Source organism: Leptopilina heterotoma, unplaced genomic scaffold, assembly GCF_015476425.1.
Source record: "Leptopilina heterotoma isolate Lh14 unplaced genomic scaffold, ASM1547642v1 Lhet_81, whole genome shotgun sequence".
In the NCBI taxonomy this organism is placed as follows: Eukaryota; Metazoa; Arthropoda; class Insecta; order Hymenoptera; family Figitidae; genus Leptopilina; species Leptopilina heterotoma.
The window spans coordinates 5,580,892-5,602,261 of NW_025111185.1; the positions used below are offsets into that span (position 1 = coordinate 5,580,892).

Consider the following 21,370-nt stretch of genomic DNA (forward strand, 5'->3'; position numbering starts at 1 on the left):
TAACTTACAGCTATTTTTTATAAAATTTATGAAAACGACTTAAATAAAAATTATTCAATCAACAGAATAATTTGTTTTATAGTTTTAATACATCACTTCTGTTTTGAAGAAACTGATTAACTTTATATAAAAAAAGTCGACTATTCATAAAATAAAGTTTTCGCAAAGAAAATGTATTTTTCTTGTACTTTGCAGATTGGCGAAAAATGGATTATCTGGTACACTATAATTCTCAATTGAGGTGAGGTTCGCTCGCATATATAATATTAATATTGTGTAATGGAAATATAATTTTCAATTTGAATTATCGCATTGAATATGTCTTCGAGGAATCATTTAAGAACTTCCTCTTAAATTTCTGTAATAAAGAATACATTCTTGGCACCACATTTAATATTACAAGTCAGCATCGCTCGCTGTCTCTTCAAGAATTCATATTGAGAACTGCAATCTTCAAATAAATTTCAAATCACCGCATTTTATTATAATAATAATTTCTTCATTTTTATTTTATTATCTTTTTTTAATTATTATCATGTTTCGTTCCTTTTTATTTATTTGTTTATTTATTGTGTAAACGGGCTTTTAAAAATAATTATATTTATTATTAATTTGTTATTTATTTATCTTTTATGTTTTTAATAATTTTATTTATATTTTTATTATATATGATAACAGACTTTAAAAAAGTGTTTCATAATTTCGTACCACAGAAACGTGTTAAATATTTTCAAATTATGTTGAAGGGGACCGTACACCACTTTTGGGTGTTTTTTCAACATTTATTTTTATCAAAACACTAGGCTCTTTTCACACATATTAACACACATATTGAGGATTAAGAAAAAAATATTTTTTTATTTATTCTGCCCTTCATGGCGACAAAATGGCGGTTGAAGTGATTGTCCGGAAAAAACTGGTTGACACGATATCTCTGGTTCAAAATGTCTAAAACAAAAAATCCAAAGAATTTCTTAAAATATATGTCAGTGGCTATGGCATGAACCACAAAAAATGAATTTGAAAAAAATGAGTAAATGGCGGCGGTTTTAATTTTTTTCACCCCTTTTTCACCCCTAAAACGGTAAAAAAATGGGGTTAAAAATGGATGTAAAATGTTGGTTGTGGTTCATGCCATAGCCACTGACATATATTTTAAGAAATTCTTTGGATTTTTTGTTTTAGACATTTTGAAGCAGAGATATCGTGTCAACCAGTTTTTTCCGGACAATCACTTTAGCCGCCATTTTGTCGCCATGAAAGGCAGAATAAATAAAAAAATATTTTTTTCTTAATCCTCAATATGTGTGTTAATATGTGTGAAAAGAGCCCAGTGTTTCGATACATTTTACTATAAAAAAATAAATGTTTAAAAACACGCAAAAGTGGTGTACGGTCCCCTTAAATAATAATTTATTTATTTATTAACGAGGCGGCATAATAATATTGTTATACAAGATGATTCTGTTTATTTGAAGTCATTTTTACACGTAATGTATTTTTTGTTTGTTTTAGAAAATTTACTTAAAGAGAGATGTCATTATGAGAGGTAAGTTGTCGTTAAAATCAACAATAAAATATAAATAAAATCTTATTTTAAGTCTTAAATCATCATTAACAAAAGAAAAATAGCTATATTTATACACAGATGCGTTGCTATTTTCCTAGTTTTCTACACTCAAAACTTTTTCAGACAAATGTCATATCCTTTAATATCCACAAGATTTATTTTCCAAATTTTAAGAATATTAGACGATTTTGATGATCTACTTTTCTATCGGCGCCCATGATTATCCCCTAGAGTTCATTCCAAATAACTTTCAAGAGGAAGAATTTCATAAGATATAACTTTTCTTTTACAGATGTTTTGTTTGTTTAAATTACTATATATCATAATGCATACGTAAACAAAAGATTTAATAAAGGAATGATTAAAAATAAAAATATTTAGTGACATTACTTTTTAAATAAAAGAATTTGTATTTGAAATAATGTTTAAGAGTTAGAGTTTTTATTGGGGTAAAGGTTCTTTGATTAAAAATTCTATGTCTAGTAAATTTTGTTAAAGAAAATTATTGTTTAGCATGAAACTTATTTAATAGAAAATTCATATGTTGAATTTTTTATTTAACAGAATTTTTATACAGCACCATCCTCATTTCAATAAAAAATTATCGAATGTAATTTAATAGGAATTGTTATTTTAACAAATTTATAATTTACAAAACTGAAATTTGTATAAATTTTTCTAAGCCACAATTTATATTGAAAGAAAATTTCGTTTATAAGATTCTTATTTAATTGAAATACATAGAATTGTGAGTGATTGTTTATTTATTAAAATTTTTTGCAGACATTATGCAAAATGATTAAATGTTTTAATTGTCTAATATTTTATTTGATAAAATTTTTATATAAAATATTTTTTATTTGCAATAAGTTTTGCACACAAAAATTTTCATGTTAAAAAAATTGCGTTTATCTAATTTTTATTCGATAAAAATTTTACTTATCGAAATTTATGTTGAATCGATTTTTTATTCAATAGAATTTTTGTTTGTGTAAATTTTCATTACACAATTTACTTTATGTCAAATTTTTTTTAAATCGAAATGTACACTGAGAGACCTTTGGGACTGTAGCGGAACAACGTATGTGACAGCAGCTCCACTATGGTTTTGGTGCGCTGCGGTAAAATCTTGGGCGCGTGACAGTCCCAAATGTTGGTGAACAGCTCACCGAAGTAGTGGCCCACTACTATATCCCGTATTTTTCAATTTAATATGGCTGTGATATCCATGTATCTGGATGTGTCAACTATTCCTTTTTCTCCGTGCAGGTCCCAAAAAGACACTTTTTCATGTCTTTGGCGAACAAAATATTTTATACGATAGAAAGGCGTGCATGATTATTAGGGTGGTCCAAAAATACATGGGAAAAAAATAAAATCGGAATTTTAATGCTCTCACCCCCTAGGAATGTTCTTTATGGAGAAAACAAATACCCCTATTTTTTTAAATAAAAAAATATTTAGAGGTCGCTCCCCAGTGAGAAATTTCTCACCGGTCCAATATCGGTCCAATATTGGGAGCCAAGAGACCGATCATCGGTCCAATAAAGGCTCCCAATATTGGACCAATATGGGCTGATGCTTGGGATGTAACGGCATCGCCAATCATCGGTTGTCAATATTGGTCCAATATTGGCAACCAAGAGAAAAAAATTTTTTTTAATAAATTTTTTTTAATTAAATAATAATAATAAAAAATTAATGTTTATAATTTTTGTTTAATATATTTATTTGTTTAATTATTTATTTTTAATAATTCATGTAAATAATAAATAATTTATTATTTATAAATTATAATTATTTAAAAATGCAGCAGCTATTAGAAAATAGCATTCTGCAAAAAAATTCTATCATTGAAAAATCTATGATAGGCGAGAGAAATCCGCGTCTTTAAATAGATTCGCAGATGATAGACAAGAGATATCCGCGTCATTAAACGGATTCGCAGATATACTCTGGTCTCGCGACGAATCTCTCGATACATATATACACTGGAGTCGCCGTGTCAGTTGCGAGAACGGTTACAGCGTCCCCCTTTCGGCGGAGATAAGAATTGTCACGTAAACTGCGGGTATAATAAGGCGGTCGGTAAAGCGATTTAGCAGTTTACGTGACAATTCTTATCTCTGCCGCAAGAGGGACGCTGTAACCGTTCTCGCAACTGACACGGCGACTCCAGTGTATATATGTATCGAGAGATTCGTCGCGAGACCAGAGTATATCTGCGAATCCGTTTAATGACGCGGATATCTCTTGTCTATCATCTGCGAATCTATTTACAGACGCGGATTTCTCTCGCCTATCATTGATTTTTCAATGATAGAATTTTTTTGCAGAATGCTATTTTCTAATAGCTGCTGCATTTTTAAATAATTATAATTTATAAATAATAAATTATTTATTATTTACATGAATTATTAAAAATAAATAATTAAACAAATAAATATATTAAACAAAAATTATAAACATTAATTTTTTATTATTATTATTTAATTAAAAAAAATTTATTTAAAAAAATTTTTTCTCTTGGTTGCCAATATTCGGCCAATATTGGACCAATATTGACAACCGATGATTGGCGATGCCGTTACATCCCAAGCATCAGCCCATATTGGTCCAATATTGGGAGTCAATCGGCGCCCAACACGGCAACCAATATTGGACCGATATTGGACCGATTAAAGTCTATTGGCAATTTCTCACTGGGTCAAAGCGCTGGAAGTTTCCCATGTAAAATGCATAGGGGAAAAAACACTTTTTCGTAGAATTGGTATAGAATCCTTGAAAATCAATATTTTTCATTTAGCAAACTCTGTTTCTCTTCAGAAGACTTCAAAGAATAGTGCTAAATTGTTTATTTAATAATTTTTCAAATTAAATATTTTTTATAATGCCCCAAAAAAACCCCATAAATTTCAAAATTACAAAAAAACCATTAAAAAATATTTTTTACTATTTTTATGAAACTTTTTTCCTAGATTTTGAATAAATAATACAAATATTGATTTTTAAACATTATTCCATGTAATTGTTAATTTGTTTAAACAAATTATTATTGTTTATTTACAACTTTTTATCTAATTGAGCTAAAAATTTTCGATTTTTTCTCAATTTTGCAACTTTTCAGGCCGGATGTAACCAGTCACTATCAACTAACTAAGAATATTAATTTTACCAATTGTTTAAACAAATTACTATTGTTTAATTTTATCTTTTTATCAAATTGAGCTGTAGAATCGCAATTTTTTCTCAATTTTGTATTTTTCCAAGCCAAGTGTAACTAAAGTTACTAACAACAATCTAAGAATTACAATTTTACCAATTGTTTAAACAAATTGTTATTTTAAATTTGAAGCTATCGCAGTAGTAATTTCAATGACGTAAATAAAAATTTTTGACTTATCATTTTTATAATAATAAGTTTATTGTTCACAATTTTTACTCGAAAATTAAGTCTTACAATAATTATTACCTCACAAAAAAAATAAAATATACAATTAAAAAAAAGTTGCAACTCTGCAGCTCAATTTGATAAAAAGATAAAATTAATCAATAGTAATTTGTTTAAACAATTGGTAAAATTAATATTCTTAGTTAGTTGATAGTGACTGGTTACATCCGGCCTGAAAAGTTGCAAAATTGAGAAAAAATCGAAAATTTTTAGCTCAATTAGATAGAAAGTTGTAAATAAACAATAATAATTTGTTTAAACAAATTAGCAATTACATGGAATAATGTTTAAAAATCAATATTTGTGTTATTTATTCATAATCTAGGAAAAAACTTTGATAAAAATAATAAAAAATACTTTTTAACGATTTTTTTGTAATTTTGAAATTTATGGGGGTTTTTTGGGGTACTACAAAAAAAAGTTAATTTAAAAAAATGATTAAATAAATAATTTAGCACTATTTTTTGAAGTCTTCTGAAGAGAAACAGAGTTTGCTGAATAAAAATTATTGATTTTCAAGGATTCTATACCAATTCTACGAAAAAGTGTTTTTTCCCATGCATTTTACATGGGAAACTTTGAGCGCTTTGAGCGACCTCTAAATATTTGTTTATTTTAAAAAAAAAATAGGGGTATTTTTTTTCTCTATATAGAACAATCCTAGGGGGTGAGAGCATTAAAATTCCGATTTTACTTTTTTTGGACCACTCTAATGATTATCCCCTAGAGTTCATTCCAAATAACTTTCAAGAGGAAGAATTTCATAAGATATAACTTTTCTTTTACGGATGTTTTGTTTGTTTAAATTACTATATATCATAATGCATACGTAAACAAAAGATTTAATAAAGAAATGATTAAAAATAAAAATATTTAGTGACATTACTTTTCAAATAAAAGAATTTGTATTTGAAATAATGTTTAAGAATTAAAGTTTTTATTGAGCTAAAGGTTCTTTGATTAAAAATTCTATTTCTAGTAAATTTTGTTAAAGAAAATTATTGTTTAGCAGGAAACTTATTTAATAGAAAATTCATATGTTGAATTTTTTATTTAACAGAATTTTCATACGTAACAATCCTCATTTTAATAAAAAATTATCGAATGTATTTTTTGTTTGATTGATTATTCATTAATAGAATTTGTCATTTTAACAAATTTAAAATTTACAGAACTGAAATTTGTATAAATTTTTATAAGACACAATTTATATTGAAAGAAAATTTCGTTTATAAGATTCTTATTTAATTTAAATAGAATTGTGAGCGATTGTTTATTTATTAAAATTGTTACAGACATTATCCAAAATTATGAAAAGTTTTAATTGTCTAATATATTTTATTTGATAAAATATTCTTTATTTGTAATAATTTTTGCACACCAAAATTTTCATGTTAAAAAAGTTGCGTTTATCAAATTTTTATTCGATAAAAATTTTACTTATCGAAATTTATATTGAATCGATTTTTTATTCATTGGAATTTTTGTTTATGTAAATTTTCTTCATCTTACACAATTTACTTTATGTCAAATTTGTTTTAATCGAAATGTATATGTAAAAGAAATACCATTTTACGTGATGTCTATTTTATCAAATTTACATTTGATGTAATTTCTATTTAATTTAATATATATTTAGAAGAATTTTTGTCTGTCACGATTCGCGTAAACTGTAATGTTTTTTGAATCGAATTCTCTTTTACACTATTTTTTAAGTGACAGAACTTTTGTTCAGCACATGGAAATTTTTAATATGAGTTTCCCATATATGTATTTTTTTAAATGTAAAATACAACACTAGGGGGCTAAGAAGTTTAGCCAATCAAAATTCACAATTGCCCTAGCCCAACCAACCACGTTTCGTACTTTCATTTACATTTAAAAAATACATAGATGGTATAAACTCATATAAAAAATTCCCATGTGTTGAACAAAAGTTCTGCCACTTAAAAAATACTATAAAAGAGAATTTGATTTAAAAGACATTAAGGTTAACGCGAATCGTGACAGATAAACATTCTTCCAAATATTTATTAAATTAAATAGAAATTACGTCAAATTTAAATTTGATAAAATACTAAAATAGACATCAAGTAAAATGTTATTTCTTTTATATATATATATATATATATACACTGAGAGACCTTTGGGTCAGCAGCAGACTTTCGATAGGCTGCTACTAACCATTTTGGAGGAACGCTACAGGACTATACTTTTGGGTTGCTGCGGTAAAATCTTGGGCGCGTGACAGTCCAAAAGTTGTTCAGCTGCAAACCAAAGGCGACATTCCCACTACCACCCAAGTAGAAATGTAATACTGGCATAGTACTGATCTTGTACTGACTGCCAGTTTTGCAGTACTGACTCCAGTACTAAGTCAGTACTGGGAAAACCCTGGCTGGTAACGCTGTCCAGTACTGATTTTTACCGGCGGTCAGTATAAGCTCCTTATTTAATTATTAAAGCATGGGGAGTAATTTATTGAATACTAATAATTATTATTAGTATTAATTATTATTAATCAATTATTAGAATTCCTTTTATTAAAATAAGTTTTAAAAAAATATTTTTCTTATTTTTTCATTATTTATTTAAATATTATTTATTTAAATTAATGACTAAATTATTATTATTACTGGTTATTAATTATTTAAACTTATACTTTATGTAACACTGTTAAGAATTATACACAAAACACTTAAAACTAAGACGGAAAAATATCGCACGCACGGGGGACCGAACCCTAGACCTCGAGGACGCAAGTCGAATACACATACCGCATAGCCACGCAAGCTCGGGAGTTATCTCGCATAAACTTCCTTTTGAATTGTGGGACCGATATATACAGTGCTTTAATAATAAATCCACTGCATATTATATTTATTTCAAGAAAAATTATTATACATATATCTTTATATACATTTTATCAAGTCATTATGTAGTAATTAATAGATACATCATAATAATATGGTAAAAATTATTAATATAATTATTTATTTATTATTTATAATCTAATTATTTATTAAAATAATAATAAAAAAAAATTTATTTAAGAAAAATTTTTGTTAAATAAATAAATAAATATATATATACAGCTTTAAAAAATAAAATTTTTTTTATTATTAATAATACGTAATAATTCAAAAATAATTAATTAATAATAATTTATTATTATAATATTAAAATATATCTATTAGTTAATAATAAATTAATAAAATGGTTGATATTATTGTTGATGAATAATGTTTTTACAAATCTTTGCAAATATTTTAATTGTTAATAAATCAAACGATGTTTAATGTTTAATTACATTATAACAAATTTTGATTGTTTTTTTAACTCCTTCGCAGTACTGATTTAGTGTTAAGCCAGTTTTCTGCCAGTACTGATTTTAGAACTTTTCTAACTCCGACATAGTACTGATTCGGTTTTGGAGTCAGTATACTCCCAGTACTGATCGGGTTCCGAAAGTCAGTACCGACGGTCAGTACTGAGTCAGTACCATGTCGGTGTTTAACTCCGTCCTAACTCCGGACATTTCTACTTGGGCAGGGTTGCCAGATTTTTAGCACGACAAACCGCGGATAGAAGGCGCTGACGTAGCCCAAAAACCGCGGGACTTTTTAAATATAATTATATATATATATGGGGCAAAATTTCTCAATTGTCCTAACTTAAAATCGAAAGTCTTCAAATCGGGCTGATTTTTGCACAAACTTTAGTACTATGGGAGAGTACTTTACCCACAAAATATTAAGATATTTTATTAAAAATTGTAGGGGGGGGAGGGGGTTAAAGTTTTTGGTAACGTGTGAACAGTGGATTTTTTTAGCTAATGTAGCTAAAATACAGTAGAGTGGACAAAATTTTGCCCTATATGTTTTCGAAAGGTTTTTTCCTCCTCTTTCGAATGGTGAAAAAAAAATTTTTTTAATTAACAATTTAAGTTAATTTTTTCAAAATTAAAAATATTTTTGACTTTTTTTTGAAAATCGGCATTTTTTTTTCTCTTTTTTTTGCCTTGAAATAAAGCTTAATATGTGTACTTTCCATACCCCATTAGTAAAAAATGACGTTTTTTTTTTGTTTTCGAATTATTAATTAATTAATTAATAAAAATCAGTAAAAAATTTATAAAAAATGAAATATTTTTCAAGCAAATAAACTTTTTTCAATTATGAGCTTATCATCGTAAACCTTATCAAATTCCGCATCCAACGAGTATAAATACATCTATTTTTATAAATAATTGTTAAATAAATAAATAATTGAAAATTTATTTATTAATTTATTGAAAAAATGACATTTTTTTCTTCTTTTTTGCTTTGAAATAAAGCTCAATATGTGTACATTCAATACCGGTTTAGGAAAAAATGCCGCTTGATTGGTTTTCAAATAATTAATTATTTAATTAATTAATTAACTAATTAATAGTACATAGTAAGAAATTACTAAAAAATTAAATAGTTTTCAAGAAAATAAACTTTCCTTAATTACGAGCTTATCATCGTAAAGCTTATCAAATTCTGCATCCAACAAGCATAAACTCAACTGCTTTTTATAAATAATTATTAAGTAAATAAATAATTGATTATTATTTATTTATTAATTCTTTGAAAAAGGGACATTTTTTTATTCTTCTATAAAATAAGGCTTAATATATTTATTTTCAATACCCGATTAGGAAAAATTATCATATTCTTTTGTTTTCGTATTATTTATTAATTAATTAATAAAAATTAGTAAAAAAAATTAATATTTTTCAAAAAAATAAACTTTACTTAATTTTGGGCTTTCCAACGTAAAGCTAAACAAATTCCGCTTCCAACATGTTTATTTTTTACTATTTTTTATGAGCAATTGTTAAACACATAAATGAACAGTCGAAAATAAAAAATTAATTAAAAAGTGGATATTACTAAAAAAAAATTGGACAAGTGCGAGTTGTACTCGCACTGCAATGGCGGGTTCCGTACACAAATATTAAAACAATACTTGCAACATTTATCGGTAATTAGTAGAATTAAAATAAACAATTAAAAAAATATATTAAAATCATTTGATAAGAAGAAATAACTAAAAAAAATTAAAGTATTGTATATCTAATATTGTAAACAATAATAAGCACCCAGGCGCGAGCTGACAGTGAGTTCAGGCTTTACGAAGCTTGATTGAGACTTGGTCAGTATTGGTTGAAGATTGGTGGGACAGCGAAAGCAAGGCTACTTGAGTCCGGAATAGTAACATCGATGTAAACCTGACGCTCAGTCTTTGTTGAAGACTGGCGTTCAATCTTCAATCAATGCTGCGGAAACCGAAAGCAGGACTGAACAAGACTGCTTCCACTGTTCCCAAATTTACACGCTTCTCACGCGTTCATTCAATATAACGTGAATATATTAATTATTATTATTAATAATAAACAGTATTGTTATTAATATATATGTATTTACATATTTAATGACAATAAGTTATTATTATAATAATTATATTATTTTCATATAAATATTATATGACTAACAATAAATGTCATTTAACATAATAATATTGAAAAATAATTTTAGCAAAAAAAAAAAACACAATTTGTGATAATTTGTACATTTTTTAACTTCATTTTTGACAGACTTTTAATATTATTTACAAACAAGTTCACAAGTTTTTATTCACAACACTTATTAATTATACAGATTAAATAGTAATTTTATTATTTTATGTAACCGCTTATAATGAAAAAATCCGCTCGCATGTGGGATCGAACTCACGTCCCCCCGCCCCAAACGCATTCCGGAAGTCCTAGACGCAACCACTTAATCCGCACGGCCACTGAGTCTCGATGAGACCTCGGGCTAATGTAATATATTAATGCCAGTGCCGTATACTTTGTTACTTATAAGGGCAAAGTGAAAACTATGACTTAAAATTTTACACATACTAATCCTGAATTATTTTAATTATTAAAAATGAATAATAAATAATTCATAATAAAATTGTAATCATTACAAAATTCAACTTTTAAAACATTTTACAATTAAAAATATTTAATGGATAATTTAATAAACATCGATAAATAATTGATATTTTTTATTATTCAGTAACAAAATTATTAACATTTATTATTAGATATATTAATAATATATTATGTAAATAAATATAATTTGGAATAATAATGAATTATAATGTTAAATATTATAATTATTATTAATTATAATAATATTTATTAATTGAATAATAATTATTAAAATTATAATAATTAATAAATAAATAAATAATAATTAATTAAATTAATATTAAAAGTTAACATAATTAATAAAATGATTAAATATGATGCAGTGTCAGGAATATTTATTGCACATTTTAATTATTATTTATTAATTATCTATAATAATTTTGAAAACATTTATAAAAAAAAATTTTCCATTTAACTTTTTTTAAATATGAAAGTTACAATTAATAATATATTTATACTAAATAAATATAAATATTTATTTATCAATTGATAACTTAATGTTAATTATTATTATTATTTGAAACAATTATTATAATTATTATAATATTATTTAATTCAGTGTACTCGGTAATAAATAAAGATAAACTGAATATTGTGTAAAGATTGATTCAAGCTTGAATCAAGATTAGATGTTCGAGCTTCACTCATAAAGATTGACCGAGTCTTGAATCGAGCATGGGACGAGCATTGGGTCCAATGTTGAACCAATATTGAACTAATATTGATTGACAGTGATGTAAAGACTGCTTCTACTGTGAGTTACCCACACTGAGCGTTCAAGACTCAATCAACCTTTAATCTATCGTCAGCATTGGTCTTTCGCGCCTGGGCAGAGGAACTATAATTTTGAAAATTTTGTTCCTCTGCTTATTATTGTTTACAATATTAGATATACAATACTTTAATTTTTTTTAGTTATTTCTTCTTATCAAATGATTTTAATATATTTTTTTAATTGTTTATTTTAATTCTACTAATTACCGATAAATGTTGCAAGTATTGTTTTAATATTTGTGTACGGAACCCGCCATTGCAGTGCGAGTACAACTCGCACTTGTCCAATTTTTTTTTATTTTTAGTTAAGAAATTAAAGTCAGAAAACAATCTCTCATTTATTCTCTTAAAATTTCACTCTTCCTTAAAATATTTAATGCCACGTGTTTAAACTAAAAAAAATTAACAAAATTTTTTTTTTTGAAAAAAGAAATTTAAAAAAAAATTTTTTTTTAAAAAGTTTCTTAAATAAATTTTTTGTCGTCAGACTGTAATAATACACCAGGATACCAATTTCCAGCTCATTAGGTCAAATAATGTAAAAGTTAGGGAAAACAAATTTTTTTTTTTAATTTTTTAGTTTTTCCTTGACAACGCTATGGCCATCATTACATATCAAGTTCTCTATATTTTTCCTGTAATATTCGAGTAAAAATACACCAGCATGCAAAATTTCAGCTCTCCATGTCGAATAGTTTAGAAGTTAAGGGGGGGGGAATGGTCACTTTTTGTGCATTTTTGGCCAAAAATCTTGTTATTTCCTTGACAACGCTGCAGGCTGACGTAGAGCGGTTACGAAGCTGTCCGAGATTAGCCGTATATTTCAGTCGAGCAGTACCGAAATTATCCGAGTCAAATCTCGTGGCAACATGTGCACGTTGTGTTTACCCCAAAACATTTTAATTTGATGTGTCAAAATGTGTCGGAATTGGGTAAACAATTTTATTTTGTTCATTCAATAATTTTAATCGACAATGAAGATTTCCTAATTGTAGTAAAAGGCATAGTCCATTGTCTTTTAAATGAGCATTTGAGAGCTTTCAAAATTTACACGGAAAGAAATTAATCTCTAAAGTAGAGATTTAATATATGAGATTTAGGCATAAACTATCACTGGAATCGGATGTGTGATTTGAACAGATCTGTAAAACTGAAATTTAGAGTTATATCTAATCCGCATATTAGCAGTGTGAAGAATTCGTATTTTTATGCCTTAAAATGATATTATAAATCTGAAATTTTATGACATAGAACATATAGTTCTAAAATATCAACTTATTTCAATAAATTGAAATATAATATATTATTAGAATAAACTATTAAAGATTTTAGTTGCATATTTATATAATTCGTATTTTTTGTAATAACTCGATGTAATACAAAATTAATTTATCACAAACTAGACTGAGAATTATTCAAAGAATGTATATTTTTCTTTTAGTATGAACTTATAAACAAATCCATTAACAATCATAAAAAATTGGACATTTTTTGAACATAATATGAATTTTTTATTATTTAATTTCTTTATTTGAATCAAATTATCTCAACATCACACAATATAAACATTCTTTTTCTATTTCTTAAGGGGATTTGAACCTTGATGACGTCACAGTTTGTGCAAAGCATTAGTTTTAAATCTGTGACGTCATCATGGTTCAAATGCCCTTAATAAAAAAACATGTTTTAGTATAGCTTTCAATATAGGTTAGGTTTTCAAGTGTAAAAAGAAAGTTTAACCTGAAAATACTAATACATAAAAATATGTTCCACGTGATAACGCGAAAAACATTCGTAAAATATGGAAAGTGGAAACTGGGAATGAAACTGCATTTAAAATATAAAATTAATACTTAATTAATTAAAATGGTTTAAATATTCTTTGACACTGGTGAACTTAAAATGCAATATAATTCACATCAGAAAAGTTGTAAAATTAACAAATCTCTAAATCAGAGATGTGAATTTATGGCGTTTTCTGGTATAAAGTTTGACAGAATCAAACACAACTTATCACAGTAATGGTGAGTATAATGTCTATTTTAGACATACTTACAATTCATTGGCTTTCAGATTAATATTATTTCAAATTTAGATATTAATTTTTTTCTGTGTACGAAGATGAATTACGACATTGGAAGGTATTTAAAAAAACTGATTTAAGAAATGATGCATTTTCTTACGCTAATAAATTAAATGATGGGTTTTTTTATATAACGAAAAATTGGATATATAATTTCAATAGAAATCATTTTCCAGAAACAAACAATTTTAAAAACAGTATTATGATAAACATTTATGAATAAAATTTTGACCCAGCATACAAAAGTATGTATTTATAATGTAAAATAAATTAAGAACTTTTTTAAACAAAATATGGAGAAAATATCACTTTCTCACAAGTTCAGAAAATTTCTCGAGTTTAGTATACAGTACGAAAACCTAGCACGTCAGTCATATCCCATGAGTGGGAGTGAGACAGACTTATGCGATTCCCATACTTTCCTATGACTGACGGATAGCTTTTCTTACTGTATAAGGAAGTTGAGAACTTTATGTAGTTAAAATAACTACTTAACGTAGTTGAAATAACTAACAGATGCTTGTAAATGGCTCAACTATACTGTAGTAGTAAAAACTATTGTTAAAAATAGTTAATTTTACTATTGTGGTAGCAAAAATAACTATTTTGTATTAGTTGCAAACAAAATGAGACTTAAGGTACTCTCTCACCTCTACTGCCTGCCTGCCTGCGCAGGCAGGCGCAATGAGAGTAAGGGAGAAAAAACATTTAATTTGAATTTTCTGACTCTCTTACTCTTATGTGTTACCATGACGACCTGCAGGCAGGCAGGCAGGCAGTAGAGCTGTGCGAGCGCCTTTACTGTTTTTATATAGTAAATACAACCTCTGAAAGTTGTTACTTTTATGATTTACGAGAACGATCGCGCGCTGCCGCGCGCGCGTGTTTTCTCTTGCATTTTTATTCTTTAAATTACAGTCTTTTGTTTGTTAAGGTATCAATTTGAGTGACAGTTTCTGATAATAGGAATTTTTAAATATTATTCAATTTAATAAAATAATAGCCTATGTTGTGCGTAAAGCAATTTTTTATACCTTTACAATTCTAGTTCTGTTTTTATCTGTTTCTAAATGTATCATTTCTAAAGTTTATGGTTTTGATAAAAAAAACAACACTTTTCTTTGCTTAAAGAAAAGCGTATATTTCAAGAATGGCACATTTTATAAAAAGTTTTGTACGATGAAGTTATAGAAAACCTTTTTATAATCAAAGTAATCTATTTGTTAATTAAATTTTGTAACATTTAAAATCTTCCATAGTAAATTTATATTTTAAAAAATAGTGATGAAAGAAAAACGTTACTAAATAAACAATTTTTAACTATTTTTCACTTAGCTAGCAAAAAAAACATCTCTACTGTCAAAGAAAGCCATAAACAGAGGATATTAAATTAAAAATTTACTTTTGTTTCTTAAAATCGTTCCTACTTTTGCTATAAAAAAGAAATATAAGTGTGGTTTCTGTAAATATTATACAAAAAATGTAAGTACTCCGTCATTTCGAAGAAAATAATTTATTTCAATATATGCTTTTCTATAAGATTCATGGGATGCAAAATTTCGTTAATAATCTTGAGAAATATTATCTTTAAACTTTTTTCAAAGTTCATTTGGATGAACTGGTTAGCAGTACATTAAAATACGTACAAATAAGTGTCTTAATTATCTGAAGTTTGAACTATTATTTGAAATTAGGAAATTAAAACGTCTTTGACCAATTGATAAGAAAGAAACGTGTAAAGAAATCTTACGTGTGAATCTTATTACAAAAAAATGACGCAATTTACCAATAAGAAGCGTCGAAGAAAGTCTCACGCGTAAAGACAGCCATACTGAGACACACTCCTTTTTTAAAAAAAAAAATATATAACGACTCAGACATTTTTATAGAAAAAATATTTACTTTTATTTCAATAATTCAGTGTAAACATAATTCTTGATTAGTAAATTAGGTCTTTGATTTCCTAAATATATAATTGATGATTCCCAAGATTTAACTCGTGAAAATGCAACATATACTTGCCCATGATTAAATACATTTTTACGAAGGTCTACACCAATCTTGTCAAAAGTTTGTCCTTGGCTTTTATTTATTGTCATTGCGAATGCTAATTTTATAGGAAATTGCCGTCGTTTGAAAGTAAAAGGATAAATATCCTCACAATACAGCGTAATACGATTTATAAATACAATATCTCCAACCTTATCACCTGTTAACATACGACAACGTAGCAGATTGTTTGATAGTTCTAATACCTGCATTCGCGTTCCATTACATAAACCTTCATTAATAACCGACAGATTGGCTCAGTCGGATAGATGCCTGGCGTTGGTGGTCGTTTAAGGACCAAGGGTATAAGTACCCTTGGTTCGCGCCCACTTGGCTTGGTATTTTTCCGGCACGTGAGACAATCTGAGCGGGAGGTTTGACGTCGAGGTATAATGATGTGCACCGTCGATTATTGTCCGGTACACACCATTAGAACTCGACTGTCGATAAACCGGTTGTACTCAGAGAGGTTTTCTACAGTTTCCCTCTTCTCTGGCGAGAAAACCCATTGACGGGTGGTCCAGGCGTAATGCGAGTACTCCTAATAAAGTCGGCTGTAGACGCAAAATTAGGTTAATATATAGAAAATTTCTAAAGTAGAATGGTTATGCTTAATCCAAAAAAAGTATTTCTCGGGGACTCTTGTCGAAGTGCGTAAGGCCAATAGGGCAGGAGTATAAACAATAAAAAAAAAAAAAAAAACCTTCATTAGCAGCATGACAATACAATTGGCTCTTAATCGTAATTCATAAGGCAGGAAATTTGATGGATTTAAAGTATTCAAATACTCTGTTAAAATAGCATCATTTATACTTCCATTATCACAATTTTCGGTACTATCAACACTTGTATAAATTCGCTCACTTTTATTATCAAACAGTTCGAGTACCTTGTTGTTAATTTCATCAACATCAACATTTCGCGCAGACAATATTGCTACTTTTGCTAAATCATCGTATTTTTTATTGATAATTAATTCTCCAAATATTTTATGAATGATATCACCATTATCTACACATTGCTCTGGTGCTAGTATATTCCCACATAGCACCATAGTATGAGGTAAGGTTATATTGAGTACTAATCGTAAGGCACATAAGGTTACACAATATTGCTGCGGTAGACCTGAGGTGAACTAAAAACTTCCGCCATGGAGGTAAGGTTACATGTTAGGGTGTGGTGAGTATATATGATAAGGCCATGGTAACCTTACACGTTAAGGTTAAGGTAACCTTACTCGTTAAGGTTGATGTAACCTTACACGTTAAGGTTGAGGTAACGTTACATGTTAAGGTTGAGGTAAGGTTACATGTCAAGGTTGAGGTAATGTAATTATTAAGTTGTAAGGTTGAGGTAAGGTTAAGGTAAGGTTGTGATAAATTTACCAGTTATGGAAAATATTAAAAAAATAATTAATAAATAAATATTCAATTAAAAAGTTAGTTTGTTGCTCTTCTCTATTTTGGAAACCTGACATGAAGCAGAAAATTTTGAAAACAAATTTGGGGGGACTGGGATTCGAACCCGGGATCGACGCGCATAAACCTATCATTCTAACTAACTGAGCTAAGTAGAGAACTGGCAGAAGGAAAATTAATGTTGCCTTTAAGGTGAACCAAGAAGATGATTAACTCCTTAAAGGCAATATTAATTTTCCTTCTACCAGTTCTCTACTTAGCTCAGTTAGTTAGAATGATAGGTTTATGCGCGTCGATCCCGGGTTCAAATCCCAGTCCCCCCAAATTTGTTTTCAAAATTTTCTGCTTCATGTCAGGTTTCCAAAATAGAGAGGAGCAACAAACTAACTTTTTAATTGAATATTTATTTATTAATTATTTTTTCAATATTTTCCATAACTGGTAAATTTATCACAACCTTACCTTAACCTTACCTCAACCTTACAACTTAATAATTACCTTACCTCAACCTTGACATGTAACCTTACCTCAACCTTAACATGTAACGTTACCTCAACCTTAACGTGTAAGGTTACATCAACCTTAACGTGTAAGGTTACCTTAACCTTAACGTGTAAGGTTACCATGGCCTTATCATATATACTCACCACACCCTAACATGTAACTTTACCTCCATGGCGGAAGTTTTTAGTTCACCTCAGGTCTACCGCAGCAATATTGTGTAACCTTATGTGCCTTACGATTAGTACTCAATATAACCTTACCTCATACTATTGTGCTATGTGGGTTATTATCATTTAAAGTACCATTTCCAACTGATAATAAATATTCTGAAAATTCTATTTCACCAGGTAAAATTCTCATATTTTCTGTTAATGATATTACCTTAAAATGACTCCATAATGTGCTAGAGTTAATAGATAAATTAACTAATTCGCTTCTAGTAGCATTAACTTTAACAGGCAATAATTGTCTAAAATCGCCACCCAAAAGCATAGTTTTTCCACCAAATGGCATATCAACATTCATAAAATCACGTAATGTTCTATCAATTAATTCCATAGCATATCTTGGCGCCATTGGAGCTTCATCCCAAATAAAGACATCAACCTCTTTCAAAAATGTAGCTTCCTTAGATTGACTTTTAATATTTGATGTAGAATCATAGAACAATGGAACAGGCATCCCAAACGTTTTATGTACAGTTTTACCACGGGGAAGTAATATTGCGGCAATGCCTGTAAATGCCATAGTACAAATACATTTTCCTTTACTTCTTAACAAATGGTATAAAGTTGTATAAACAAAAGTTTTTCCGGATCCACCTAGTCCATCAATGTAATAACATGAAGAAGATAGTATTCTTCTATCTTGGATAACTACATTTAATACTTCATCAACAATATCCTTCTGTTTGGAATTCAGTTTCACATATTGCATTTCACCAATCTCTTTATGTTGTTGTAATGACATTTTGTTGTTCGTTTGATTTTCTGTTTCAATACTTATTTCATTTAACTGTATCATTTCAAAAAAAAATTGCGAATATTTGATCCTTCATGCAACAGAAAGTTAATTATATCATTATATGCTCTTTTATGAGCTTCATTAGATGGATAATTTTTCTAATAATCTTCAGACATAGCCTCTTTAAACTTTTCCCAAAGTTCGTTTGGATGAACTGGATGGCAATAAATTAAAATACGCACAAATAAACGTCTTAATTGTTGTGGCATCATCCATACTTCTCCTTCTGTCAAAGCACGTTCCCATTCTTCATCATCTTTAATAAGGCCTAATGCTAAACATGCACTACGAAAAGTGTCATGTACAATATTGTTGACAGTTCGCAGATGATCATAAGTTGTAGCGCCTTTAACTAATATTAAAAGTAATCTAAGATGAAACAGTTCTGATTGACTGGGCGAAATTGAATACATCCGTCCAATGACATTAAATGACCCTTTACGCTTCACCCATTTAAATGCATTAAAAATTTTTTTTTTTAAAAAAAAAAAAAAACCAAATTTTTCAATTTTTTATTTTTTTTTTTTTTATTTTTTTTTTTTACATATCGAGTTTCAATAAAGTTTTTTATTTCATCATATTCTAAAGAACTTGTATTATTACTACTATCCGTAATTACTACAGCAGCAGCATCATGTGCCTTAAAAATATATTTATACAAATATTTTACGGATTTAATACTTGAAACTACTTCTACATTAATATGACAATTAAATAACTGAAGTAATGTAGGATTGTATGGAATAACGTATTATTATCGAGTTTCAATAAAGTTTTTTATTTCATCATATTCTAAAGAACTTGTATTATTACTACTATCGGTAATTACTACAGCAGCAGCATCATGTCCCTTAAAAATATATTTATACAAATATTTTACGGATTTAATACTTGAAACTACTTCTACATTAATATGACAATTAAATAACTGAAGTAATGTAGGATTGTATGGAATAACGTATTGATTATCTGTAGTTCCTCCATTTAGGCGATCGTATTGTCCTGTATTAAGGCAGCGATACGTTGGGTATCCGTTTTCATCAATTATTGTCTCAGAACAGAATTGTTTTGGGAAACCTTTCAAACATTTACTATTATTATCTTTACACCAATTTCCACATGGGCCATGAATCATATTTTTCATAACGATGTCATGAAGTATAACATTTTCTGATTGACTTTGAATTTCTGCCGAAATATATTTGTCTACAATCTTGGGTGTTGTTATTTTATAATTTTGTTTCAAAGTAACTAATAAATGCATATGCGGCAATCCACGTTTTTGATATTCAATGACATACACATAAGCAATCACTTCGCCAAATAATTGTTCCTTTGCAATAGTATTAATAAGTTTACACGGAGAGAAATTTGAACCGTAAAAGACAGTGTCTAATTCAGAAGGTTAAAAGAGGGGGAAAGTTCACGGTAAATCTGAGTGATTTCACCGAGTTTTTCCATTCACGAATCGCAAGTGGCAGTGACAGTAACCGTCAAAGAGCGCTACATCTTGTAGAAAATTATGATGAGTTTCCATTCATCGCCTAAGACTCTGATCACACCGTGATTTTACGTTCAACCTTCTCTCCGTGTATCTTTTTTTATGGTAAAAACACGCGATACAATATCTGGTCTGTCAAAGGCAGTTTGGTTAGGTAATAAATTTTCCTTAATTTCACGCCAGTTTGGATTACACGTCATCGTAATAAAAAGATCAGGTTTACCAAATTTTCTCACAATAGCCATTGCATCTTGGTAATGCTGTAACATATTTCTCGGAGAACCTGTGAAAGATGATGGAAGTATTACAATTTTCCCAACTACATTGTTCGAATCATCAGCTTTTCTTTGTAAATGATCAATTAGACCTTCGTAAGTATCTGCACGAAGTTTCTTTTGATTATTTCGACAGAAATTTGTCCTACCTTTTTAATTTTCACATAACTGTCGACAATCCATTGCTGAAATAATCTACCACCCTTTAAAAATCCATTGTTGTCCCTAGAAGCCATTCTATGCCTGATGTATGCAGCTCTTGATACACGTTTATTTGTATTAGCGCAGGTCAGATTTTTGTCCCATCCTCTTGTTCCATGTGGATAAAATAAAGGATATATCCATGGCTCAACATTGGGATTCATAGAACTTATATATTGTAAACTTTTTGTATTCTTATTATATACGGTAACATATGATTCTGGAATATCACCATCAGCAGTTGTAGTAAAAATTGCTGCAACTTTATTGACACTTTGTAAATTATAACGTCTACTATCCATCCCAGGCTTTAATGAAAATAATAATTGCATTTCAGGCTAAATTTCTGCATTATTTTCAGTCATTGTTTTTTTAATTTTTTCATGCATCATACGGTAGGACTGTGCAAATAGGTTACAATCCCGAAGGGCTGTTTCAATTCCATCAACAATATCTCGGTTTAATTGAACATTATTCTTACAACAAATTTCGGAAGCTTCGTTTTGATCAACAT

The 21,370-nt window shown here is 28.2% G+C and overlaps 1 protein-coding gene across 7 annotated transcripts in view; it reads left to right on the plus strand.

The window, feature by feature from the left end:
• LOC122511348 (alpha-1,6-mannosyl-glycoprotein 2-beta-N-acetylglucosaminyltransferase) overlaps positions 1-21,370 on the plus strand; it is an 83,391-nt gene that overhangs the window by 25,069 nt on the left and 36,952 nt on the right. For 5 of the 7 annotated variants that reach the window (XM_043626517.1, XM_043626514.1, XM_043626520.1 and 2 more), the window contains 2 exons: positions 196-241; positions 1,516-1,549. In XM_043626517.1, the coding sequence (XP_043482452.1) occupies positions 1,543-1,549 (7 nt within the window). In that variant the 5' untranslated portion in view covers positions 196-241; positions 1,516-1,542. The remainder of the gene's footprint in view (positions 1-195; positions 242-1,515; positions 1,550-21,370) is intronic. The other 2 variants (XM_043626518.1, XM_043626519.1) reach the window with 1 other exon arrangement.